The sequence below is a fragment of the Cygnus olor genome, chromosome 3 (genome assembly GCF_009769625.2).
Source record: "Cygnus olor isolate bCygOlo1 chromosome 3, bCygOlo1.pri.v2, whole genome shotgun sequence".
NCBI lineage: Eukaryota > Metazoa > Chordata > Aves > Anseriformes > Anatidae > Cygnus > Cygnus olor.
In genome coordinates this window covers 66,960,873-66,988,306 of record NC_049171.1, presented here as the reverse complement: position 1 = coordinate 66,988,306, position 27,434 = coordinate 66,960,873, and the positions used below count along the sequence as shown (strand labels likewise).

Below are 27,434 nucleotides of genomic sequence, written 5' to 3'. Positions count from 1 at the left end.
CTAGTACATGCTACTACATGTACCAGTAGAGCAGCCATCTTTACAGAGTGCTGAGCCACCATACCCAATCTCTTAGTTCTATTTATTAACTGAGCTGTAAGCAAGGAACGTGGTTTCCATTTAGGTTAGGGCTCACAGAGAGGCTGTGGAAGTGAACCTGCTACATGAAAATCTGGTTTTGCTGCAGACTTATCTCTAATTGCATGAGAGTGACCTCTCTGACCAGTACTCCTAGGGCAATCTTTGATATACTGTTTTCACCCTAAAATTCTCTGCAAGTATTGACCCCATCCATTTCTAGTTACAGCCTTGGGAGCTTAACTATCCCTAGTGCTCTGGCAGAAAAGAGACATGCAAAAATCTGATCTGAGTCGGAGGTTGTAATTCTGCCCCCAGCCTGATGTCGAGACATCCATTTAAGATGTACATGTGTGTGCTTCCCCTTTCTACGTGTCCTGCAATACTATCCACAGGATTACTGGTCTGCAATTTTACAAATATCTTTTCAGCAGAATCTTGTCTATGCAGTCCTTCACTATCTGAAACTATTTGAAGAAAGGGTCTCATGTACTATTATACTCAATTTGTCCTTCACCATCTGAAAGCATTATTGTAAAGATTTATTGCATAATGCCTATGTCCTTGAGCAATAACATTCATAATAACTTTGCAGCGAGGTGCATTTAGCTATCATTCCCTTACCTTTGAAACTTTGCTTAATGAGGCCTATCTTAAATGGGCTTGACTCCCAAGGCTTGTTGCCAATCCTCTCTGAGATCTCAGTTTTCATCTGCACCTGCCAAAAGTTTGATTTAATCAGACATAATAATTCTTCTATCTTAATAATAAAGCCTTGTATATAACACTAGATTTACCTGGGCATCTATTTTTAAAACTTTCTTAATGCATCAAAGGCCCTTCTGATAATCTAGAATGATACAAATCTGGCTATTACACAGGGTACACCAAAAAGTCCCTAGCAGCCTTGATTTTTGTTGCCCATCTTACCCAGCCAGGCACAGGTATATCCATAGGGCTAAGCACTAATTGTGTCTGGGCTTACATTAATCTCTTCTGATGGCTTTGGTGGAACAAAGGGGAAGTAGTGGGAGAGGGTCTTGTCCTATGCACATATCCAGAGATAGAAGTCTGAGAATGGCGCAGTTTTAAAGCCTTGTTCCTCCTGCTCTATGACTAAAACATACTATACTTCATAAAGAGATAAAGAGGCAGTGACTTTCACCATCTGAAATCTCAGTTCTTGCTTTCATTTCCCCTTGTCCACAATTTTTTCTATTCTAAAGCACTTTTTCTTTTTCTGAATATGATGCTAAATGGCTCTCTCCCATTAATAAAGGATGCCAAAAATACTCTCTCTGGCCATGAAGCAATACATGCTATCTACAAAAAGTGCCCCTAAATAGCTCACTTGATTTTCTTCCTCCATTCCACTGTATCTCTGACAAGACTTACCAGTACATAACTTGAAAAAAAAATGAACACCTCTTATCCAGATCCATGTCCCTCCCAAAGTCCAGTGACACCACTTTCACTTTCTCTCTTCTTCCTCCCCACTGCTAATGGTCAGAGAGACTTTTTAAAGAGTTTGTGTGCCCTTCCTGTCCTCCCTGCCCTAATCAGCACTGGCTGCCATTGCTTCTGACATGGAAGCACAGGAACTCCTCAGACTAAAATGCCTGTATTTTTGCATCTTTCTGGCAGGGTGCAACCCTTCTCTTTCCTCTGTTTCTGCCATTACCACTCTTGAAGTAGCGGGAGGTGCTCTGCCTGTGGTCAGCAGATGCACTAAGTGTGTGTCTATGATGCAGCAGCAGGAGCAATTACCACCCCTGTCTGTCTCCTTCCTGCTCACTAGGAGGTGTTTTGATTTTTTTTTTCTTTTGCCTTACGAAGGATCCCTTCTGATTTCATTGATGAGAGACAGTAAAGGAGATGGGTCCTAGTAATTAATGAGCAGCCACCCAGCAGGCACTCTTGGAGATGCATCTCTGTGCTCATCTGGAACAAACTGATCACGGAAATGTGCTGGTGGAAATAAGCAGTGGGCCACTCAAACAGCCAGTACAACGCACATAAAGCTTTCTGGTTCAGAGCATGGTGTTGATGCCTTCCTTCTCCATGTTATCACATCCAATAACAATCGCACCGATGTCTGGGAGAGGAGATCCTCAGAGCTCTGGAGCAGAAACTCCTCTAAAAACCCTGAGGATCCATGAGATCCGAGTCATTTCCAAAGCACAGCTCGGCTCACACTCAACTCCCGGTGCGGTGCCGTGCAGTTCACCACGTTTTATTCCTAGTCTCATCCTCCTCGAGCTATATAATCACAGGGGGCACGCTTTTGTCACGATCCCTGACTCACTACGTTCATCAGTGCCATACCCCTCCCCTCCCTGCCCCGCTCCTTAGCCCCCTCACTCCGTGAGGTGTCGCCGGGTTCTCTCCCCCCGCCGTTTGCCGCGGATGCTCTGGGGAAGGGGAGCGCTTTAAACCCTTTTCTATCAAGCGCCACCGCAGCTTAGCAGGGAAGGGGAGACCTCCTGGCGTGCCCCCGCTGCCCGTGCCCTCCAGCGGGCGGACCCTGCTCCGCTCCCACCAGGAAGCGGCCGCCGCGGGGGGCTGCTCGCTCCCCCCCGGGGCCTTTTTGGGGTGCCGAGGAGGGGGGCAAGCCCCACCTCCCCCCCTCCCCTTGCCGTCCCCGCCGCCGCAGGCCCCTCCTCCCCGTCCCGCCCGCCGCACACATGTGCCTGCACCCAGCGGCGGGGCGCGCCGTCGGGGCGGGCGGGAGCCGCCACCGCCTCCCCGGCACCGCCCGCTCCGCACCGCCACCGGCATCGCCACCGCCGCCGGTCCGGGCTCTGCCACCGCCTCGCACCATGGCCGTTGCCTACCTGCTGGGCAACGGCTCGGCGCCGCTCCTGGCCGGCGCCCTGGAGGACCCGTTCGTCGCCAACGCCTCGGCCGCCGCCTGCCGCCCCTCGGCGCCGCCCTGCGCGGCCGCCCCGCCGGGCTCCTGGGGGAACGGCTCGGCGGCGGCGGGCTGGAACCGCTCCGAGCCCTGCGGCGGAGCCAACGGCAGCGCGGGGGGCGGCGGGCCCTGCGCCCCCGCGGGCGGGGGGCCCTCGGTGGTCACGGCCATCGCCATCATGGCCCTGTACTCCGTGGTGTGCGTCGTGGGGCTCTTCGGCAACTTCTTGGTCATGTATGTCATCGTCAGGTGGGTGCCGCCCCGCCCCGCCCGGGCCGCCGCCGCCGCCGTCGAGGAGGGGGACGGGGGTCGCGCTGGGGCGGCGGAGGGGAGGGGAAGGGGGCTGTGGGGAAGGGGCCGGGGAGGGAGGAAAACCGGGAGGAAGAAACTTGCGACGGGGCGGCGGGGCTGGGCGCCCGCTCGGGAAGCGCCGCGCTGCGAGGAGATGCTCTGCGGCCCCGCCGTGCTGCGGCCCCGCTGCTCTCTGCGCAGCCGGGGCCGAAGTTTGCACCTCTCCGCTGGGCAGGGAGGGTTTTAGGGCTTGTGGTCGCTGCGTGTGAGGATGCGCTCACAGACAGGCGGTACACATCCCCGCGGCTGACCCCAGACCAAAGGCAGGAGCAAAATACAAATGACTTTGCGGCTGAATGCCTCTCTCTGCCAGGATGCACAGATCCTCTCCCCCAAGTGGTGCTGTGCATGTTTATATCCGTACGTATCTGTATGTGCGTGTGTACCTCCGTGCGTGTGCACGTGTGTAAATACGCGGGGGTCGCGACCACTGCCAGCAGCCCATGCTTCCACCTGCGCTGTCGCATGTCGCGCCTTTCTCCCCCGCAAGCTGCCGCCGCGCTGTACAAGGTCAATCGCAAGCGCGTCTTCCACGCGTGACAAACCTCATTCCCGTAAATCGTCGTAAAAAAAAAAAAAAAAAAAAAAAGGCGCGGGAGGGGGTGCGCTCCTTTGGTTGCCCGGGGTTGGGGCAGGCGGCTTCCGTGGAGGAACACTGCCACCTCCCGGAGCGGCGGGGCGGGACGCGACGGGAGGGGCGGGACGGGACAGGACGGGACGGGACCGGGCAGGTGTTTGCCCGTGGGAACCGAGGCACCACGCAGCCGCCGAGCTCCGCGGGAGCTGCTGGAGGGTGCCCCCGGGGTGCGCTCCCTCCTCGCCCCGGCACTCCTGGCTCGCCGGCTCCGGGAAGCAGCCCGTTTCCCTTTGAGCAGCGCTGAGAGGTCCGGGTAGCAGGCGGGCAGCGGGCAGCAGGAGCCCCGCAGGCACCGGGAGGCTCCGTGGCGGGCTCGGTGGAGGCAGTGCTGGCCATAAAAAGCCGGAGCTGAGGAGGGTGCAGCGGCGTGGTGGAGGATGCTTCCTTCTGCATGTGGCAGCATGTCTTGGGGATGTCACTGCAAAGCCTGTGCAGTTCGTAAACCTAATGGGAGCACGCACTGTGTGCATCAGTGGCTCAAACTAAAACTATACTTCGGAGGTTATGTTTTAAATAGGCAGAGCTGGGAAATTCTTCTACTGGCGTGTGGTTTTGGTCAGTCAGAGATTCAAGCTCTCTCTGGACGCTGTACGAAGGTACGGCTGCAAAAGTGCTTCTGAACAGGGCCATGGCTGCAGTTGTCTGAGCAAGTGTTGAATGCATTCCTCTGGAAGAAAAAGCAGACGCACAATATAACAGAGCCAGGATGGTTGTCAGCAGAGCATATGCTACAGGTCGTCCCTGGAATTATGTATTTATAGCGGGCATAACCTGTTCTAGGTTCATATCTCTTACATTAATTAACTCAATTACACTTACACCAGAAAGCTAAAATGAACAAGGCACCTACATTTAGCTTTCTGTCTTAGGAGAGCATCCTTCCCAGAGATTATAGCTTAAAAACAAAAGCCAGAAGTAATAGAAGACAAAAAATGTGTTTTCATTTTACAGAGGAAAGCACAAATCGATTAAATGGCTTCCCCAAAACCACACAGGAATTCTGTGGCAAAGACAGGACTGAATCCAGGTCTCCTGTGCTTTCACAAGAACAGCTTTCCATATGACAGAGTTCCTTCCAAGTTACTGCTGTACACTTATTTACCAATCTGGGATGAAAAAGAGCTTACATGTTATGGTTGAATAGGGTCTGTGGTTTAAGCATCACAAAATGCCTTTCCTTTCTGTGCTTCTATATAGGTTTAGTATACCTGAGCTGCAGTAGGGAGCTTTTTGATTTATTTCTTGTTGAAAGCTATACTACCATGACAGCATTTGCAGTCATCCTAAATGTGCATATGAAATTATGAGATTATGTGCTTACGTTCATGTATCCTTAGATCCAGCCAAGGATAGGAGGCACACCTTTCACTCAATTGCAATTGACATAACATAAAGCTCCCCTTCTTTATCTACCTTTCACACCATGCCTGCTCAAGAAGAAGGAGGTTTTGAAGTTTGTATTAATTTTGAGAAGAATTAATACTACTAGAAGGAAGATTTTAAAGTGATATTGGTACCTAGTTTACCTTGAAAATCCTAAGAGTTGGGAGGTAAATGGTTAGATTTTTGAAACTCTGTCCTTATTCACTTCTCAGATTCCAGCCCCAGTGAAAGCACCAGTGACTTCCTCTTCAGAGTGCTGCGTGTTAATATGACATGTTTAGCTTTTTTAGAAATATGTTTTGGAATAACTATAATGTTATTCTTATAAACAGATGACCTTAAAATTCCATCCAGTCATTCCAACTCCTCCACGTGAAGCAGATCCATGGGTTTGGAGCTGGAGCCATGCAAGTGCTTGCCTGATATGGAATTGATGTCATTATCAATCCACAGTGACATTGGCTTTGTATACCTCTTTCTTTGTAAATAATGCAATATCAACCACCCCCCTCATTCTTCCAAATGCTTTCTGTTCAGCTATTTTCCTCCTTGAATTAATATTTACAGCATGTTAGATCTGCAGTGTGTGAAGCTGAACCCCGTGTTACTAACGCCGAGCTGTTCCCTTTGTGAAGTATAAAATATGTCTTCTGAGTGACAGCGATAATAGTCAGGTTTTACTGCCAGCTATGAATTTCCAGTAATCTGAAAAATCTGTAGATAATTTTTATTATCTATTTTCTGTACGTGTTTTGTGTAAGTGTGAATTACTGATATGAACACCGTGTAGTTACGGGCATTTCAACAACAAACGCTACTTCTAGCTGCTGCAGAGTGCAACAAGACAGTGCACAATTAGTACCATGTGGTATTGAATTAATTTGCACAGTAATCTATAGGCTTTTCCTGCCTTGTAGTCAAGTCAGTGGGATATTAGTCACACATCAGAGTGGGAAGAATGTGCCCTGTGATTAAGGCTGCATGCACAATGCTGGAAAGCTGTGAGAGATCGTTGCTGAACATCTTTGGCATCGCTGGTCTGGAAGAGTGGAGTAGCTCTCTAAGGCCCCAGCACTCCACCATGTGAAGTGCCCCGAGAGGACTGTGATTCCATCAGTAGCTGCTGGTGCCACTCAAGTCAAGAGTGATGCCTTGATTGCTTTGCTGTTAATTTTGTCACATATCATAAACAAAGGAGCCTGAGGTACTCTGTGGTCCTTCACAGGAGGAGAGAAATGCCTTGTTTCATTGCAGTAAATGATTACTCTGGTTAAAAAAATAAAAATAAAAAAAAATATAAAAAAATATTAAAATAGGGAAAGAAACCCTCTTTGAAGCAAAGGGCTTTTTGCATTTCTCAAACCAACGTCTTCACAATGTTTTGAAAAGAAAAAAAAAGCTGTGACTGAAACATCATATAATTTGGAAAGACTACACTGTACTGAAAGCTCTGTTTACTACAACCTGGCTCACACAAGCTTCAGGAAAAGTATTTTACTAAGAAGGGAATTTGGGGTGAAATTTCAGTTGTAGGAAGAATTGATGTCTCCAGAGGAATAAGTATTATCACACGTGTAAAGAAGGGGAAAATTGAGGAGTTTACACAGAGGTTATAGCATTTGAAGTGGAGAGTCAGATTAGAGAAATAAGCTGAAAGTGATCTCAAGCTTGAAAGAGGCTGAAGCGAAGACAATTTCTCTAAAAACAGAAGCTCTTCTTTGCAAGGCAACATGGAGTCACAGATGCAGTGTGAAAGAAGGCCCACAGAATGTCTTGTAGCAGCATACATCAGGGAATTCAGAAGCCAAGAAATCCATAAAATTCATTCTTTTCTTTCCTGCCCACAGTCACGTGAACGTCTCTGCATTTGGGTGGCACTGTGTATGCTAATGCTGTCAGCTGTCTGAAAATAAAAATTTCCACCTCCGTGTTGTTACCAGCAGCCTTAACCAGTAATGTCAATTATGAATTTATGGTGCTCACCAGTACAAGTCAGAGAAGATCTGTGGACATAACTGAAGGAGCATGACTGGTCAGGAACAGCACAGATGCCGAGTTAAATGAGTGGTGCAGTGAGAGGATGAGCCTTAGCATCCTGCACTACAGAATGGCAGGTGTCTCCGCACACTGTTTGCAGTAGAAGTTTACCAACCTTTGCTAATGGGTAAATGTTTGACTATTGAGGTGCTCCCCTCCCTCCCCCAGGATCAAGGGAAGCAGATAGGTAAAATACCACAAATACTTTTGTATTCTCATTTTGTTTAAATTATATTGATAGGACCATGGTCAAAGACCCCTGGATGGCCCCGGTCTCCCTGAGGAGCGGGAGGCAGGTGCAGGATGCTATCCAGCAACCTCTCCAGAGCTGGTGGCACCGCGGGCACCTGGCACCTGGCCCCAGCCAGCTCCTGCCTGTGGGACATGGGGCTGACCCCACAGGGGAGGTCCCCACACTTGGCCAGCAGCTGCCCCCTGGCAATCCTGGGCAGAAGTGGGCAGAAAACTTCCCCTCTCTTTCAATTCCTCTTGGAAAAACTGTTGTGATCCTGCTGTATTTTCTGGAGTATCATTTTGATGATGGCCTGCAGGAAAAATCATGTTAAACACTTCCAAAATGTTTTTACTTTCCTTGTAAAAAACAGTCTAATATTACTGACTTTTTGTGGCAGCTAGATGAAAAGATGACGTTTACAAATATCTCAAACAAAACATTATGAATGTTTCAGTATCATTCTAACTTAATGACCTCTTTTCCAGCCATAGCCAGTAGCTGGTGTTTAGACAAAGAGTAGAATAAATAGCAGCTTCTCTGTGTGAGACTCCTTCTAACAGTCTGTTACACTGTGGACAGACTTTCTGAGCTGCATTTTGCATCAGCGTGTTTATCAACAGCTTTATGTGAACATTTCTCAAATAAAACAATCTAAAATAAGGTTGGAAATAAAATGTCACAAATATTACCACTTTGCAACAAAGCTGTTCTGAAACAATCATTTTCTAAAGTTAAAATTTCAGAATTCTGAAACATTGTTAAAGTTTCTGGATTAGTTATTTTTAAGTTTAGGTGTTCTAAGATGGGTGTTATAGAGATCCTGATTAATGGACACTTTCAAAAAACAATTTATTTTCATTATGATTCCAACTGAAAATAAGTTTTCAGTCCTTGATAATTATCTTCAAAACACAAATCCATTCATTATATCTTAAAAAAAAAAAAAAAAAAAAAAAAAAAAAAAAAAAAAAAAGAAAGCAAATATTTAGTGAATTGCTATTAGGCTTATCTCAAAGTTCTTCTCATAATCATCTTTGCCTATACCATAGAATTTGTCTTTATTGATGTATTAGTGGGGATGCTATCATTATCTTTCAAAGACCCTGCTTCCCTTTGGAAGTTGGATTTTAAGGGTATTCACTAGCAAGGAGTTCCACAGCTTAGCCTAACTGTGTTAAAAAGCATTCTCATTCATCTGTTTCATGATAAACACTTTTAAATTTTATTCATATTTCCCTTTGAATTTGCATGATGAAAAAAAAAGTAAAGATGACAGACTATAGCTACTCAAGTAACTGTGAAGAACATGAAATAGCGTATTTTTTCCACCTTCTCACTGAGAAGTGTTCAATTATCAGCTATAAGATCTTGTACCTCAGATCAGGAATAAAACTTCAAAACAAAGCTGTTTTTGTGTAGGATGGGGTGTTTCCTCCTCATTGCATGGTACAGAGCAATCCCAGCATAACAGGAGCCTCTTTTTTGAAGCGGAGCAAGGAGCAGCAGTTAAGGTGCCTTTTCCTGTTCTCCCCTTGCTCGGTGCTGACCTCCAGCCCTGGGATCTGCTGCCTCTATAGAAAAATTATGCAGGAAGCCAGTTTCACAAATCCTTCTCCTAAAATGATGGACTCAGTGCCTCTGTCAGAGCTCCAGTTTCAGGTGCAATCTCATCCTTGTCACATGGGTCCAAACCCATATTTCCTTGTACTTTTCATTTGGTCTTCTCAAAACACGTAGTTTTGCTCCCTCTGTCTGTCGTGTCTTTCTCCACCATCTCCAGCTTTCACCATTACTCTCACTTCACAGGCACATCTTCCTGCGGCTTTACCATCTCTCCAGCCTCTGTCTCACCTCTGCTGCTCCTTTCCAGATCACACTCAACACCTTCACAAGAAAATCCTGGTCTCTTGCACACAAGAGACTGTATACACATCTGTGTATATAGATGCACACTGTGTATCTATATACATACACACTGTGTATCTACACACATCTGTGTATCTATATACACACTGTATATATACACATCTCTGTATATTCACGATGACAGCCTTTTACCAGGGAGGATAACCACTACTGTTCCTCATCAGTCTTTTGTGGATCTCATATCCACTAGCAGTAGAACTACCTTCAAAATCTTCCCTGCCAGCTTGTGTGCCAAGCAGGGGATGTCTCATGTACAGTCCTCACATGAGGAGATAAGAACACAAACCAGGAGGAGGCAACCAGCACCTGGAAGATCGCTTCTCTTCTGAAAACAGGCAAAATAGCTGTTAACTTGTTCCTCCTATAAAAATGTCACCTCAGTTATCGTTGACGTAGTCAGTGGTTTCACTCCCAATCACACTTCCCTGAATGCACAGGGGAGAAAGTTAAGTTGAAGATGCTGACAGTTTTCCTTTGCACGTCTTCCTGCCAAAGCAAAAAACTTCAGCAATAAGCACCTGCTGCCTGATAATGGCAATATATTGGAGTTATTGTTTTTAGCACCATTGATTTATTTCTCAGAGATGTGTTACACAATAACTGTGAAAGCAACAGCCATTATTAACAACCCATACGTGCTTCAGTGCGAGGCACACAGAAACTGAGCTAAAGGTGGCTTAACAAACGGGCCAGAATAAGTACTGGAATAATTTGGGGATAATGTTTCCCTCTTTTTACTAGGCTGAGGGGAAGGGTTCAGTTTACTAGCAGTTGACTGTATGGGAATTGGAGCATACATGTTGCTGTCATTTCTTTTTATTATTAAATAGCTGTTGGTGGTGTCTGGGAAAAGAAAAATAAATTAGGGTAATAGGAGTTATAAGACATTGCAACATCTTGAATGTTTGCCTGGCAAGTTGATGTGAATATATATAAAAAGACCTGTCCTTAGCTGGCTCCAGGGATATTTTGCATATACATGTAATTAAAAAGGCATGAAAATAATGAGAGAAATATGGTGATAAAATAGTTACCTGTTGGCTACTGTGGAGTTTGTGTTTTCTGTCTGGATTAATCTCCCTGCTAGTTAATCCTTTCATTCAGACCTGAAGGGAAAGGACCAGCCTTCCCCTGCAAAGTACCTATTTTTCCCAAAGATAGAAGCTTATTTTGTGTTTTTTTTGTTTGTTTTTTGGTTTTGTGGGGTTTTGTTGTGTGTGCTTTTTTTTTTTTTTTTGGGGGGGGCAGGGTTGTTTTTTCCCCTGGGAAGAGACTAAGCTTACTAATTCAAACTAAACAACGGAAAGAGAAACACCATATGATCTGTCTCAGTAGCAAAAAAAAAAAAAATGCAGGAACAGCAGCAAGAGAATTTTAGCCCAAAGCCCAACACATTATTGTAATTAATTGAAAACAGGATGAGTCAGATGCCCTCAGGACTCTCTGTTATTGGCACAGCAACATTCCTGAAAAGATCAGTGATGGAGTCTGAAGAAAGTCGTGTCTGCCTCAGAGGCTTTCATTTAGCTCTCCCTGTCCCAAAGCTGAGGCCTGATTGAAGTTGCTAATTGGTTCTGACTACAGGAGAAGAGGACCTGAGCAGATGCTCTTCCATGAAAAGTGGTGTGCTCTGTTTCCTTCTCCTAACGGGGCTGTGTAAGCAAATGCCACCAAGTGGTGGGTCTGCACATGCCTTAATACAGCTAGACACAGGGAAAGGACAAACTGGGAAGTCAAAGATAGGAAGATAGCCTAGGAAGTAAACCTTGGTGAAATTCTGGATTCAGTTCACTTGTGCTATGGAGAAGAATAAAGTGAAAAAGGGACTTGGCAGTGGGAAAACAAAGGATGAGGGAGAAAAGAGGTAGCAGCTGAAGCAATTGTGTGTCCTACATTCAGATCCACATTGAGCACATACCTTGAAGCTCCTTTAGCAAACGTGCATCCACTTGCTGGTGTGCGAGGAAGTTAGAGGACAGCTTCTCTGGCATCCTGTGGTTGGAGGCCTTGCTGCATTCCCCACCAAATACATCAAATAACTATGCCTTTCACTCTTAGGCCTATCACACTCCCGTAGTATGTCATGCCTTGGCATCTGAAGTGATGCCTGATATTTGTATGAATTTTTCATGATTCTAATTAAACCGCCAACACACACTTCATAACCCCAAAGCTCAGTTAGGTTTTGCTGTCTTGCAATCGTGTAAAATCTGAGAGAGAAGCCGGATGAATTTTATCTAGGCAACAGATAACTTCATGGTGCCCTATATTCACCAACAGAGTTCAGCATTTGCACTCTGATCTCCTTCACAGCAGTGACTGGCAGGGCTTGAACGGCAGCAAACAACGGTTGTCTGTCTTAATGGCAGTACATTTTGTTCCCTTCCCCAGTTCAGTTTTTGCCCCCAAACTCAGGGTCAGTGCAGGAAGTAAGCAAATGTGCAGAATTTCACTTTGATTAAGCACGAACATTTTCTGCTGTAATGTTGTACCTGCTGGAGTTGGCTTTGTTTTCTGTTTGTTGTTTGTGTGCTTTCCCTGAGGGATCGTTATTTTTGAATTACATCCACGTATGTAATCTCCTATGGGGAACATAAATCAAAAGGACGAGTTGATTGTTAACCACAGTATGTCACCTCCAATCCAGATGGCCTGACTGCATAATAACATGTAAGGTTTGTACACAAATTTATGTTGCTTGTACGTAAAGCTTGAGTTTAATGGCTTTACAGCATAAGTATTCTGGAGTATTCATGAATAGAAGAATCAGAGACCAAGTCTTTAAGCTGATGAAAGCACGTGCTCCCAGACAGGTAAATTAGACTCTTACAGAACATATGTTACTTTCAAAGCTTTCAAAGCTTTAATCAGTAGCAGCCTCCTACAACACCACAGCTGTAACTGAGATACTGAGCAGGTCTTTAACTTCGTAGAAAGAGACCCACTACAATGCAAAGAAAGGAAAAGGACAAATAGAAAGGATAGCCATCAGTTAATTCTATTACTTGAGACCAAAGGTACTTTTCAGGATATGACCTAGCAGAGAGACATCATTTCAGTGTCAAACATGCTTGCTGGATTGTTTGTTAGAAGAAAAGGTTGTCCAGCCCAGGCTAAACCTTTGTGAGAGCTTTAAGGGCTCAATAAAAATTGAATGTACCTCATGTCTTAGGAAAGCACACACACAAAAAAAAATCCTTTCCTACTTTTTTTGGGTTGCATGTACAAGATGTACCAGAACAGCCATGAAAATAAACGTTCATTTAAATTGGTTCAACTAGGCATGCTTCACATGTTTTAATCTTCCCACCCAAGGAGACCTCAACAAATCTAATGCATGCACATAATGATTCTTCATTTGTTTAACAAGTCATTTATGCAGGAAGAACATGAATTTGAACGCTAACCTAATCTCCAGCATCAACAAGAGTTATGTGAGGTTGTCTGAATGCAAGACCTAATTGCTGTCTGTTGTTTCTTTGAGCAGCCAAGCAAGTTTCACAAATGGCTGCTTTCTGCAATGAATCTTTTCTAATTAAGCTAGTTTTTCATATATTTTGCATTTTACTTAAACACAGATCAGTTGAAGCAGCCTTCGTCTCCAAATTAGCATTCTATGGACAAAAGCTTGTATGACTTTGTGTTGCTGAAAGTAGTTGTTACCAATCTACCATCAGCCATCCTATCTCCTAAGTGCAAAAGGCTGTTTCTGCTTTTCTCCTCACTGTTACTCTTTAGATAGGAGCTTTCAAATGAATTTGTAATGACATATATACATTACTATATTCATCAGGCTAAACATGGACCACGTCTCTGGCTTCTTTGCACCAGACAGTGGTACAAAGATGGTGTAAGACTGATGTGTTACAAAAGGGCCGAAGGATCTGGAGGAGGATATATTTCAACAACCCACATGAATGTAAATGTTTTGTCCATTGCACAAGACTCAGGTGCCAGTCTATCAGCTGTGTCTATTAGGCTTAGAAAAAGCATGCTATGAACTAAATTTTCTTTTTCTTCCTTCCTTCCTTCCTTCCTTCCTTCCTTCCTTCCTTCCTTCCTTCCTTCCTTTTTCTTTTTCTTTTTATTTTCTTTTTTCTTTCTTTCTTTCTTTCTTTCTTTCTTTCTTTCTTTCTTTCTTTCTTTTTCTTTTTCTTTCTTTCTTTCTTTTTCTTTCTTTCTTTCTTTCTTTCTTTCTTTCTTTCTTTCTCTTTCTTTCTTTTTCTTTCTTTCTTTCTTTCTTTCTTTCTTTCTTTCACTTTCTTTCTTTCTTTCTCTCTCTCTCTCTCTCTCTCTCTCCTTCTTTCTTTCTTTCTAAGAGAATGTATGTTATTCATGTTATTTGCTCTTTACTTTTGAGCCATTGAGACTTAAAACATTTTTCAAAATATTTAGAGGTGATCACCTGGAGACTTCCCTGTTGAAGTGGGCCACAAACAGAGCTGTGGCACACATCTCACAGAAAGAGAGACATGCACAGGCATGAACACATCTCTTTCTTCTTGCATGTCAGGGATGTGGGTGGCAAGGTGCTCATTTCCCCTGCTCAAGGTGCTATTACACTTTGTACAATGGAAGCAGGGTCTATCTAGGTTAGTTTGATGAACCTTTTGTTTGGTTTCCAAAATAAAGTTGGCCCATGGCCTGCCAGTTGAAGGCTTTTATTTATCCTGGAGTGCTAGGAACTTAGTGGCTATTTCAGTAGAATTCAAAGGGTTTTCCTTACTGCTTTTGCTTATTCCAGGCAAATCCCAGTTGAGTGGATCTCTAGAGCTCAAATCTTCAAGTGTATTTTAAATCTTTGCTGGATAGAACAAAGATAAAAGCAAGACTGAGTGCTGCCTACAGAATTAGACAGACTTAAAGTTGTGAACCTGATCTATCATCTCCTAATATCAACAAAAACCACTGTATAAAAATTGATATTTTATGGTACAAAATCTGCCATGAGGAGATAGAAGAAGCATATTAGTGGGTGTCAGTATTATAATGAGCATAATTAAATTGAGGTGCCCGTCTGGACGCCTACCTGGGCAGCCTGCTCTAAGGAACCTGCTTTGGCAGGGGGGTTGGACTCGATGATCTTTCGAGGTCCCTTCCAACCCCTTCAATTCTGTGATTCTGTGATTCTGTGAATATTTATCCATAGCACTGTTGAGCTAAATGTTCACCAAAATGTTGAATCATCATATTACTGTATTAATATTTCACTGCAGAGCTGTGAAAATAAAAGTAATGTTGCTCAAAGCCAACTTCTATCCTCACTTGCAACCTTACTCATTGTAATGCAAAACTTAATGTAGTTAGTGTTTCAGATGCTGAACTTCCCATCTAATTTAAATACCAGCATTCAGATTTTCCAGGGCTTGCCTTTAAGACTTTTTCTTTACACATTTGTTTGGTTTAAGATTCTTTAATGGTCTTGAATGAAAGTGTGAAAACGGTATCTGTTAAAAGATCACATTTATAAACACAGTGCTTTCGGCATTATAAGTTAGCTCTACAGATAGCCTGTGACTTTAATTACATATAAAATCCAGTCCCTCTGAAGTTTAGCAATTTGATCACATACACGTGTATGTCTGTATGATGGAACTGTTTGTGCTGCTTCTTCAAATAGGTAGACTTAAGGATACCTTAAGAAAAGATATAATAAAAGCTAGGACCAAGGCTTTGAAGAGCTCCATTTTGAGGACCGTTATTTTTCATGCTGTTAAAAATCTATTTTAATCAATTCTTTCAGTATTTATTTGTTCATATAAAAAAAAAAATACAATAATGGGGACACTGATAATCTACTTATTTGGAGAAATACACCTTTAACAAAATGTGCTTTTTAGAAATAAGCTCTTTATAAAATCTCTAAATATTCAGTACAGAGAAATACTCAAATCCCATAGAAATCACTGAAAGGAATATTGTGAATTTCAGTAGGCTTTTGTTGATTAAGCAATTGTGGAAGCAAATGCTTTCTGTCACCGCAAAAGCTTGGATTCCTTTCTTTGTAAGAAAACGGTGATTAGAAACACAAAGATTACGGAGTACATCAAGCAGAATCTTTCATTAATAGCCTACAGAGCCCATTACATGAAATAATGGAAAGTCCAAGAACTTTTAGGCTTAAACCAACAGTGAAAACAAGATACCAAAACCAAAAATTGTGTTGTATTTAAGTGGAATAAGGCCCATGGTAGTGTCAGTGAAGAGACGTTATTCCATTTATTCAGAGTTTTTCTCTACCCATCCTCTGGCATGCTAATCTGAAAGTCACTTACCTATTGGCTGATCTATTTTGTTTGCTGTGTCAAGCACTGCCTTTAAAGCATAGGAATATTTTCAATTACTGATAAAAAATCATTATAATAAGCTGCTTCTGCTGATGATGATGATGATGTTCTTTTTGGACAGAACTACACCAGAATCAGGTGTGATGGCAGCAGCACAAAGAAGCATACCTAAGCTTGTTTTCTTCTCCAGCCGTAAAGACAAGGCAATCACTTCAGAGCTGAGTATGGACCAGCAGCCTGGATGAGAGCACAGGTTCTGCATTGCCTTTTCTCATCCACAGAGGGTTCAGAGTCACTGCCCGTTCACTGCTATCACTGTCTGAGCCAGTTAGGCTGGAGGAAGCTGTGAATGTCTGCTCACATTGCCATTAAACATCCAGGTTTGCTCTCTGGACACAGAATTAGCTAATCTTGGATCTGTTGTCAGACCCATAGAGAAGTCATTCATTTTTGATAAGAAGCAAGGGGTATAGCAAATAAAGGACTTAGTACAACTTCAGCTTCCTAAACTGTTGTTGCAATTTGTTGGATAAACGGAGGGCTTCCCTAAGAAAAGTTTTTAGAGTACTTTAATTTCAGAGTATAGATTTTATTTAAAACTTGGAAGTATCATAGATCATATTTCTCAAGACAGAAGTCAAGTAAGAGATTGGATCTACTTAAAAATATTCTAGCAGAACACCCTAGCTTGACATTAAGGCTGTTAGTGGCTCCTCCTGCACAGTGCCATGAAATGAGAGAACAAAGACAGTATGAACTTCTTCAGATGTTCATCAGAAAAGTTATCTAGATGCATTCAGTAAAAAGTCTGCATTCCTCCAGCCCCTACCAAAAAAGTTCCAAAAGTGTGCTCCCCACATGGCGCTGTCACCAGTTCCTTGCAACCAACTCATGATCTGGATAGATCAGAGGAAAAACAAGAAAAAACAAACCATGAAATAGTGTATTTTACACTTTGTCTTCCCCAGCAAGTTGCCCCAAAATATTTTTAAAGTACTGTTCCACTTGCAAATTGGTCAATATATTATAAAATGTCTGAACAAATACTGTGCTTATTACTTTGTATTACTTTGCAGGATCACAGGAGGGTTTCATCAAAGGAGCAAGCCATATGACCTCCCAAAAGCCAGATGACCCCAGTGCCTAGCAAACTCAGCAGCAGTCTGGGCAGCAGAAAAGACTAGCCAAGAACAGGGCTTGTAGTAAAACATTCATTGCGCCACTGCAAAAGTATAACTATCAAAAAAAAAAAAAAAAAGGGGCTATCACATGACACAATGACTTGAAACTGTAAAGGGCTCATGAAAAAAACTGATGAAATGACAGAGGAATTTGAATTCTACTTTTATCAATGCAAACACAAATTAAAACACGTAAAGCTCTGTCTGCTCTGCTGTGGTTGAAGTGTGACACATTTAAAATTCAGAAAGTGTTTTTTGCATAGTTGGTATCACAGACTTAGCAAGAAGGGAGTGCAAAGTAGCTTGAAGTCCCTCCTGCTGCAATAGGCACTGTGGAGCAGAGCAGGGCATGCGCACCTACTTCAGGCAACAGGGCTGCAGCATCCACAAAGGGCTGGTGGTTTTATTGAAATGTTCAGTTCATATGGTCAATAGATTCTGTCTTCTTGTTCAGTTGGAAGAACATCTGTCTAATTTGTATAGGACACTGAAATCAGCAAAGCAATGAAGTAACCATCATAACAAATTATTTTAAATTTCTATAATTATAAGCAGGTAAGAAAGTCTTAAAGCAAAAGCATAAATTTTCAGATGTAGTGGGTTTGATAATTACACTAATCTTTCAGGTACTTATTCCCTAAGGAATTACATCATTACTATTCCACAACCTAGAAATGCTTTCTCCATTTTTATAGACCACAGTTCTCATACTTGACATGGCATCAGAAGGTACACAAAATCTATCCATTTAATACAGCGTCCAGTATTAGAAAATATATTTTTTTTTTCAGCTTATTTCTTGTTTAGGTTGGATATTAGGAAGAACTTCTTTACTGAAAGGGTTGTTAGGCATTGGAATGGGCTGCCCAGGGAAGTGGTCGAGTCACCATCCCTGGAGGTCTTTAAAAGACGTTTAGATGTAGAGCTTAGTGATACGGTTTAGTGGAGAACTTGTTAGTGTTAGGTCAGAAGTTGGACTAGGTGATCATGGAGGTCTCTTCCAACCTAGATGATTCTGTGATTCTGTGATTCTGTTCTTTAGCCATCAAAATACTGTTTCTTCTACAAGTGTCCTTTCTCTCTGCACAAGTTAAATTAATGTATTCTAATCTTTCTTACAGCTGTTACCTAATGTCTGACTGAATTACAAAATAATACTGTAGATAAACCATAGCAAGATCATTTGGTTAAAAAGTGAACAGCAGAAGAGGTTGTCTTTGATAGCATCTAACATTATTTCACGGAAGTTTCTTGTAGGTGGTGCTCTTGCCTCAATTTTGTTTAACATTGCTAGTTATGGTCATTCACATTTTTTGCTGATTTTTTTTTCTAGGTACACGAAAATGAAGACTGCCACCAATATCTATATTTTCAATCTTGCATTGGCAGATGCATTAGCAACAAGTACTCTGCCATTCCAGAGCGTGAATTATTTGATGGGAACATGGCCATTTGGTACAATCCTTTGTAAGATTGTTATATCCATAGACTACTACAATATGTTCACCAGTATCTTTACGCTCTGCACCATGAGTGTGGATCGCTATGTAGCTGTCTGCCACCCAGTTAAGGCCCTTGATTTCCGTACCCCCAGAAATGCCAAAATTGTTAACGTCTGCAACTGGATTCTTTCTTCTGCCATTGGCCTGCCAGTTATGTTCATGGCAACTACTAAATACAGGCACGGTAAGTCTTGTTTTCATTCCCAAATTAAATATTTCAGTGTTTAAACTCCTTTCTGCATTCTTTCTTTTTATTGTAGAGACATTGAACTAACTTCTGACCTGCAAGCTGTATGAAGCAGGCAGTGCAAATAGCCATCTTGGAAAATTTTGCAGCTGGCTCTGCTTGACCAGAGACAGCTCTGCATGTGATCAGTCTTTGACGACCAGCAGCTCCAGCGGGATCCATGTGAGTCTTGTTGCCCTAGACAGCCCCTGTAGTGTTTGGAAAAGCATTTGTGCCTACCTTCAGCTATAAGGGAATATGCACTGTTAAAGCACAGGAGACTGTGCTTTACCACGGATTTTCCCACTGAAGTTGCTGGTCTTCATTTTCTACCTCATCTAGCAGGACGTGGTACAGAACTGAGAGCATGTTCTGGATTGCTGGTGCTCAATGGTGTCCTTCAAGTGACAGCCTTTCAACGTAAATCAAAAACACTCCAAAGTGCACAGTTACCACATGTTATGTCATCCTCTACCCCTTTGCCTTGAAATGCCCAAATTTGCAGCAGATACAGTGCTGAAATCATCTTATTTTCACCAGGTTTTATCTTAAAAGTGAAAATGAGCCAAAGTTTGAACACTTAATGACAGTTCAACTCTTTTTCTTGTTAAATATATGCGGAATTCCAAGCAATATAATGCAAAGGAGGACGTTACTTTTTACTCTTGTTTTTCTAACTAAAGCTTCATACATATTTTGCAGCGCTGTTTTCTATCAATGTTTGTGCCAATGACAGATCACAGATTGCTTTGTTTTAGTTATTTACATAGTAAATCTTCATGTATTTGCTCATGATATTTAACAAAAAAGGTTTAAAGGGAAGCAAATGCCAAACTGACCAGTTTTTTCTTCTCTGCTCTTTTCTTTTATCTCTAGGCTCTATTGACTGCACACTTAAGTTCTCCCACCCTGCTTGGTACTGGGAGAACCTCTTGAAAATCTGTGTGTTTATCTTTGCCTTCATCATGCCAGTCCTGATCATTACTGTGTGCTATGGGCTGATGATTTTACGCCTGAAGAGTGTTCGCATGTTATCTGGCTCTAAGGAGAAGGACAGGAACCTGCGGAGAATCACGAGGATGGTTCTTGTAGTGGTGGCAGTGTTTATCGTCTGCTGGACTCCCATCCACATTTATGTCATCGTTAAAGCCCTGGTCAACATCCCAGAAACTACTTTCCAGACTGTCTCCTGGCACTTCTGCATTGCTCTAGGGTATACAAATAGTTGCCTTAATCCAGTCCTGTATGCATTTCTAGATGAGAATTTCAAAAGGTGTTTCAGAGAGTTCTGCATCCCCACCTCCTCAACCATTGAGCAGCAAAACTCCACCCGAGTCCGACAAAACACTCGTGACCATGCTTCCACTGCCAACACTGTGGACAGGACTAACCATCAGGTATGACTAGCAGTGGAGATGTCATCTCTGGATCCAGGCCACCCGCTTGGAGATGACATGTATTCCGAAGTTACAGTTTATACTGATTTGTAGCTATTTGAACGTCTAAACACCTTCAGGGCTACATTTGAAGCTGGTGTATTCACACACAGAGACCCCAGTCCTGCACGGTGCTAGTTGTTCTATACTCTAGTTGATGCCCAAAAGCTGAGGGCTTTCAAAGGTACCTTGCATGATAGGGTCCAGCATGCATGTGTATACACAACACCCAAAACAGAGTGTTTCATTTGCAGAAGGTTTACAACAGGTGTCTGATTTAGAACTGGTTAGAGAATAATCAAAGATTTCTCTATTCTGTCTGTTGAGGGAGACATGGTTGGGCCAATATACACGTCTCTCTCCTACCATTTCATCAGTAAACTGAAAAGAGAAGAAACTGCATGTACGCTTTCTGATTGATGTACAAGAAAGGCCTACAAGGCCATGTTTCTCCTGTAAGAGATGCAAGAAGTAGACAAAGGTCATCTGCATGCAGTTCTTGTACCAGATCAATATCTGTGTTGGCTAGTGTAGGTTTTGATAGATAGATATGTAAATATATAAATATACATGTATACACACACATATTAAGGAGTATTGTGCCATTTTGCTGTTTAAGGTATACAGAGTAGGAATTTTATGGCACAGCAGATACCAGGATATAGATTGTTTTTATTCAGGCTCTTTTTGCTTAGCTTTTGGGAAAAAAAAAAATCCTTTTTGTTACATATTTGACATCCGTGCACCTGTGATTATTCCTGAGAGTTTCCAAAGCACACCCCTTGGTGAACATCAAGCAAAACACAAAGGCAAATCTTAACATACTAGCCTAACAATTGTTAGAAAAGGTTTGAATCTTATCTGGAACTCATTAAAAAGAAGAAATAAAGGCAGAAACCTAATTTATTCCTTGCCACATCATCTTTCATTGGAACATCAGCAATATCCTTAGTTTGCTCCTTCATGAGCTTCTCACTGCTGCCCCTTCACCCACAAGCTAGCTGCCTTCTTGAGGTGCAAAGAAGTAGCTTTTCGTGAAAGAAATAGCTTACCTGTCACACAGGCAATCAGGAAATCCAGATCAGAATATTATCTTATCCATACAAAGTAAATGCACCAGAAAAAGAGGAAGGAGCAAGCAAAAGGGAGAAGAGGAAGGTCTATTGAGCATCTGCAGCTGGTGGTGTCGTTCACCAGAACATGATTTGTACATGCCAAGCTGCAGGCTGAGAAATCAGTTAGCGTCTGCTCAGTCTTACCCACACTTCAGTGGTGGAGCAGAACTGCCAAACTTGGCATGGACACATACATATATGTATGTGTGTATATACGTGTAGTATTCACTATGTGTAGCAAAAGTTGAGCAGACAGATTCAGCTCTCACTAAGGCTTTTGCAACCCTCAATGGAGTCAATTTTGTGCATGTGTCTGACAATGGGGTTGTATCTTTGTCTAGTTCATGTCTAACTTTTTCAGCTTTTTACAGTGCAGTGTGTAATAAGAGATTTTCTACATTTACTTATACTTCTTTACCTTAATTTTAGGAGAGCCGTAGCTTTCTAAACTTCTACCCTTAGCACAGATTACTGTGGTACCACCTAAAGTCTGACTGAGATAAAGTCTATTTCACTGGGCACTGAGCAAACACAGAACAGAAGGTGATCCTTCCCACAGAGATCTTTCAACTTACACCAACAAGGGAGAGAGCTAGTTGAGGCAGGAATAGAAGTGAGCTTTATAATGGAAGTAAAAATGGAAGTAAGGAGCAACCTAATCACATAGTTGGAGATTTTGTGTTAGTTTCCTTCAGGGGATAGTGGTGGAATTAGTTAAGAAGAGATAAAACACAGGTAAAAAGAAGTGACAGGGAAGATGCTGAAGAGAAAGACAGGTGACAGGAAGAATGCAGAGGAGAAAGGAGAACATCAGGAATAAGGTCAGAGTGAGGAAGCAAGGGAGAAAATTGAAGCAAAAAGCCAATATACATGTAACAAAAGAAATGTGTTCAGAACCGTAAGAAACTGTGTGACTATGCAGCTTTCACTACTTCTGTAACTCTTCCTAGCAGCTAGCTAGCATGTTTCCCCCAGGCTAGGGAGAAGCCATCACTTGGAAACTCCTATCCTCATAGATGTGTGGACAGGTCTGTTTGCATGGTCTGGTATTTGAGAGAATTTGAAGTGCTCATAAATGGGCCCAATTTCACTTCCCTCACCATCATTGCAGCAGTCCTTGCTTGAGCAGCTGTTGCCACTGGTTTATTTCTACCAGATGTGCCCGATGGATGCTGACGTGAACCTTCTGACTGCTGCGCTCCCTGGAGAGCAGCACACCAGCTGGTCGATGCAGTCCTTTTCACCCTCCTCAGAGGCTATGAAATATATTCACACCAAGCCATGTTCAAACCAGATTAAACTTCATTTACTTATTTTCTTCTCCAACAAACTTTTCTGTAAAAGACATTTTTGGTGTCTCTTACTATCCAAATGACAGAAGGGTTTTAGGACTAATCTACTCTGGAAAGGTTTTCTGGGTAGTACTTACAAATGTAGCATTTTATTTATTTATTTTAGACAGAGAAAGCCCTATAGTGAATCCATCTTTTGTTCTCAGAAAACAACAACAACAAAAAGAACACTTTGCTCAAACACTTGGTGAGCTTTGTAAATTCTGTTCACAGGGTATTCTTTTCACAGGTAAGTGCTTTCTGTACAGGCAAGTCTAGCCAGTATAGCTATACTGATCTAAGTATACTGACAAGCTCTTTCTTGTATAGACAGGGCCTTGGAGAGCGTTTGGTATGAATCCTAATTGTGCAGTGTATAGTGCTCAGCACAGCTCAAGTTATTTTCATAGAAACAGATGTTCTACAAGTTGTGTGGTTTTTTTTTTTTCCCCAAGTGGGAATTCTTACTCCAGCTAAAGTTAATGAGAGCTGCAAGCTCTCAACTGCTTGGGGCCTCACACTCTTGAAGCACTTAAAATAAGCACTCACTTGTGGGAACAACAGCTGTGTTTTCTATCAGTGCAAAAGAACAGATACAAATGTTCGTATTATTCTGAGTTAAGATATTATCATTTGGCCTCCGTTATGTCTCTTTGACATTACCAAAAAGTTCTTGGTTAAGAACTGCATTATTGTTTTATCTACATATAGGAAAAGTGCAAAACAAGTTCTGACCTCCTCCAGAAATGAAACACTGATGGTGCGAGCATTTATGAAAAATAGTACATGTCCAGTGGAGAAACATATTTCTGAGGGGGAAAAGACAGCGGCTAGTCAGGCATGCAAAATCTGGAATTTTAACAATGAGATGCTTTACATCTGTGGGGGATATATTTCGGGTTACTGGGCTAACGCCTGTGTCAGAACGTTCAGGTTGCATTGTTTCAGGGTGAGCTTAGAGCTTAGGCTCAACTCACTTTAATTTTCAGGGAAGCATGGGCAATCTTTAAAGTTCATTTTCATGGAAGATTAAAACAAGAAAATAGGAATAATAGAACACTGGAGAAAATCTTGCAGAACAGAACTGTTTACTTCAAACTTTTCTTTGCATGACCCAATAATAGTAGGGAATGCTAATAAAAGGAATGAATATTAGCTTTTGCAGATGTCTGAATTGTTTTTGATGTCACTAGCATTAACCTGGATCATGACAAAGACCCTAACAAACTTTGAAAGAGCTTTTACTTCAGATGCACAGAGAATCTCTGCACTACTTTATCTCCTAGATTTAAAAAAGTCTTGAACATTTTTACTGACGTGGGACCCTTGTGAATCTTCTAGGTAACAAAGAAAACAGAATGTGTTTGCTAGACAATTTCATTAAAGGCAGCATCTATAAACAATGCTGTGAGCGCTGAAACTAATTAGATGCATTGTAAGGTTGCTTGTGTTTGTGGCATTTCTTGAACTGAGAATTAGAAAAAATGGACAAAAACATTTCACTTTTTCCATAAGAAAATAGAAAAAGAAAGTTCACCGGTTTAAAAAAAAAAAAAAAAAAAAAAAAAAAAGCAAACTACTGTATCCAATCCACAAAAGAACAATAGAATGTCCTGAGTTTGAATGAAGGGACCCACAAGGATCAAGTCCAACTCCTAGCTCCACACACAAGACAACAGGACTACCTAAAAATTAAACCACATGACTTAGACCATTTTCCAAATGCTTTCTGAACTGAAATTTCTATTAATTCAATTCAGAAGTGAATATGAACTTCAAAATTAATTTCTGGATCTAGACTTCTCCAAAAGACTCAGATTCATATTCACATTTAGGATCAGCTCAATTTTTGACAAAAAGTTGCTGAGGAGGAGCATTTCCAATACAGAATAAAGAAAAATCCCTAAATATAGCATGTTGAATTGAACAAGCATTTGAGTTATGTTTTGGCCTTGGAAAAAAATATCTCCAGTCAGAAGTCCTAACAGATGCCAACTGCAGAAAGCACCTGGAAAACAATCCAGTTAGAAAATGCACCTTCTCCCCACCCCAGAATCCTTGCCCATGTGTAATATGTTTCCCTCATTTGTGTCCATCAGGATTCATCTGTGACTGCTTTCCATACCGTAACCACTTTAATGACAGTGTCTCCCCCATTTTCAACAAGTTCTGTTTGCTGGGCAGCAAAACAGGTTGCAGACTTTCAGGACATGATGTGTCTTAGGCAGATTTGCTTGAAAATTTCTGTAGATTTTCTATCATGCCTGTATGTGAACAAGATTTGGTGCGGATACCATGGATGCCCAGAGCATGGGGATGGTTGGGTTTGTTTGCTGATGTAACTCCATCTCACACAGAATCTTTAAACTCCATCTCACACTGGATCTTTAAATTCGAATCCAGAAGTCAGTCAATTTACTAGTGTGAACACAGAAAAGATACTAATAGGCATGTAAAATACCAACTTACTTGCAGTTGCTACAGAAATAATACAGGCAGGGAGTGAAATCCTTCCCTACAAGTGAAATTCATTCAGGGTTCCCCTCTAGAAAGAAAACAACTGGCTTGCTATGAAATAGACCAAATACAACAGCACTGCCGATCTAATGTTTTTCTGTCATTAAAGCTAAGACACAAAACTTTCATCATTTACTCTGCCTTTGTTGCTTTATGACAAAGGCATATTCTTGCCTTGCTGCCTGGGCTACCAGTTCAGCTTTACAGGGCAGGTCAGTAGCTGCAAATGATAAGTTAATTATTCTTGAAAAGAACAAAACATACACACACAAGCAAACTGGTGGGAGGGCAGAAATCAAGTAACTGCTCATTGTGTTTGCAATTTCTTTCCTTTCAGTTGGAACTCCAAGAAGCTGAAACCACCCCACTGCCGTGACAGGGTCTCCTGCCGCATAGCTCTCAAAGCAATTACAAACCAGTGCCACAGTGTTTCTGTGCAGTATGCTATGGGAAGGTGTAGGATACACTTTCCCTCAAAATAAATAAATAACTAATAATTTAAAAAAAAAAAAAAAAAAAAGAGGAAAGTGCCTGCTTTTCCTGTCTGTCAAAAACTGCTTCTGCAGCACTTCTGCATTGCGCGTAACAGAAGCATGAAACTTAACGGTAAGCAGAGCCAACAGATACAGGGGCTTTCCAATCTCCAGTGTTCAAAACAGTCATGTTAACCAGGAATACATATGTTAGTGTAAAGCAAAACTACTGTATCTGTAGCTATCTGAAGTGCTCTGACAAGTTACAGTAGTGTTAAACAGGTTGGAGACAAAAGTTAAAAGGACAGACAACTATAGTTTGAAAAGTGAAGGTGAGTTTTTAACAACAGGAAATAATGGGAAATTGAGTTGTAATACTGTTGGGTACTCAATTTACATTTAAAATTTCTTTGTAGAGGTGTTTTCTGTGCAGGTTATTTGTGTGGTGAAGTTTCACAAGATCATCTAGAACAACACATTGGCAAGTCAAGAGGTCGTCTCTTACAAGGATTGCATGTTCCACAGCTTCAAAGGGAAAATATTTATTTCAGTGCTCATTTAAAGAAAATAAAGCAAACCCCTAAGTTTCACCTTCCTCCTCTATTTCTCACATAAGAGCTAGACTTTTACAATAAAAACTATGAAGTGTCAGTTCTTCTGAAATAAATGAATAAATGGAAGTATTCCATGCTGTTATTGATTGTAGAATGATCCCCAAAATAGCATTGACTCTATAAGTTCCAGTATGAATAGATGCACAGCTATAAGCTTGTCAGGGCTGGCACAGGCAGCTGATAAATTCTCTTTCATCTAGTTTCTCAAACTTCAACTGCCTTGTCAGCAACATCTCAAATTTGGAAGTCAGCAACAGTCCCTGTGTGAAGTGCTTGGAAGAGTAAACACATTAGAGCTGCTTTAAAAATATATAAATAAATAATAATTAAAAAATAAAAAATAAAAATAAAGTTACATTTTGATAAAAATCTATTTTTTTCTTAACCAAACCCATGTTTGCTTTTCTAACTAAGGTAGTACAGTCCACATCTCCATTTTGTATTAGCTACTAAAACACATTAAGATTTATGAAAGAAACATTGTACCAAAGTAAATGCCATCTTAGCTGTTTTCTAGTATGAAATATAGAAATATCTATGTAGATAATTGTGGTTCAATGGTATTTTCTAGCCATTGTTTGTTACTTGCTTTGTAAATAAATCATCAGTAGCTAACTGGGGGTAATGGGGGGAATACTTTGATGAATTTAAGAATATTCTAAAACACAACTGTATGGAATGGGGTTGCTGTTTTGTTTTTTCTTTTTTTTTTTATTTCTGCAGCAAAAGTGTATTTCTTCTTTTCATTGTTCAAATCTGTGTAACAGAATATGCTTTTAGTGTGAAATATTTTGTTTCTGTCATGGACTGTGTAATAAAGATTGAAGGCCAAATCCTTTCAAGTTGTAAATTGAAGTAATGCTACTGGAGTTTCATCAATGTGTTGCAGCTCAATATGTAGCCGTTTATACCAGCAGAATATGAAACCAGACATAACAGAAGTGCCTTTTTTATTATTATTTTTCTGTTGAAAAACACACTGTGCTGTCAGAGGGATTTAATATTTAATTTTATATTAGTCTAGCAAGATCTCTTCATAGCCATTATTAAAGTTTAAACCAGAATTGTCATCATCTTAAGAAAGAGAGTTTTCATCTAAGTTTTTAAAGTATGAGGGAGAAAAACCGGTCCCTCAGAAAAACTGGGCATGCTCTTTTGCTCTACACAGCAGTGTTATTTAGCTAACAAGAAGAA

At 41.6% G+C, this 27,434-nt stretch overlaps 1 protein-coding gene across 1 annotated transcript; it reads left to right on the top strand.

Annotated features, from left to right (window-relative positions):
• Positions 1-3,070: 3,070 nt before the first annotated feature.
• OPRM1 (opioid receptor mu 1) lies at positions 3,071-25,482 on the top strand. Its single transcript, XM_040551363.1, has 3 exons — positions 3,071-3,238; positions 18,360-18,712; positions 19,631-25,482. The coding sequence occupies exons 1-3, from the start codon at positions 3,168-3,170 to the stop codon at positions 20,155-20,157; spliced, it is 951 nt and encodes a 316-aa protein (XP_040407297.1). The 5' UTR covers positions 3,071-3,167; the 3' UTR covers positions 20,158-25,482.
• The last annotated feature ends 1,952 nt before the right edge of the window (positions 25,483-27,434 follow it).

Bases quoted from the DNA above. Each gene is read 5' to 3' on its own strand.
- OPRM1 (XM_040551363.1), top strand. From the start codon at position 3,168: ATGGCCCTGTACTCCGTGGTGTGCGTCGTGGGGCTCTTCGGCAACTTC. The intron at 3,239-18,359 runs GTGGGTGCCGCC...TTTTTTTTCTAG, and splicing joins GTCATGTATGTCATCGTCAG to GTACACGAAAATGAAGACTG. The intron at 18,713-19,630 runs GTAAGTCTTGTT...TTTTATCTCTAG, and splicing joins AACTACTAAATACAGGCACG to GCTCTATTGACTGCACACTT.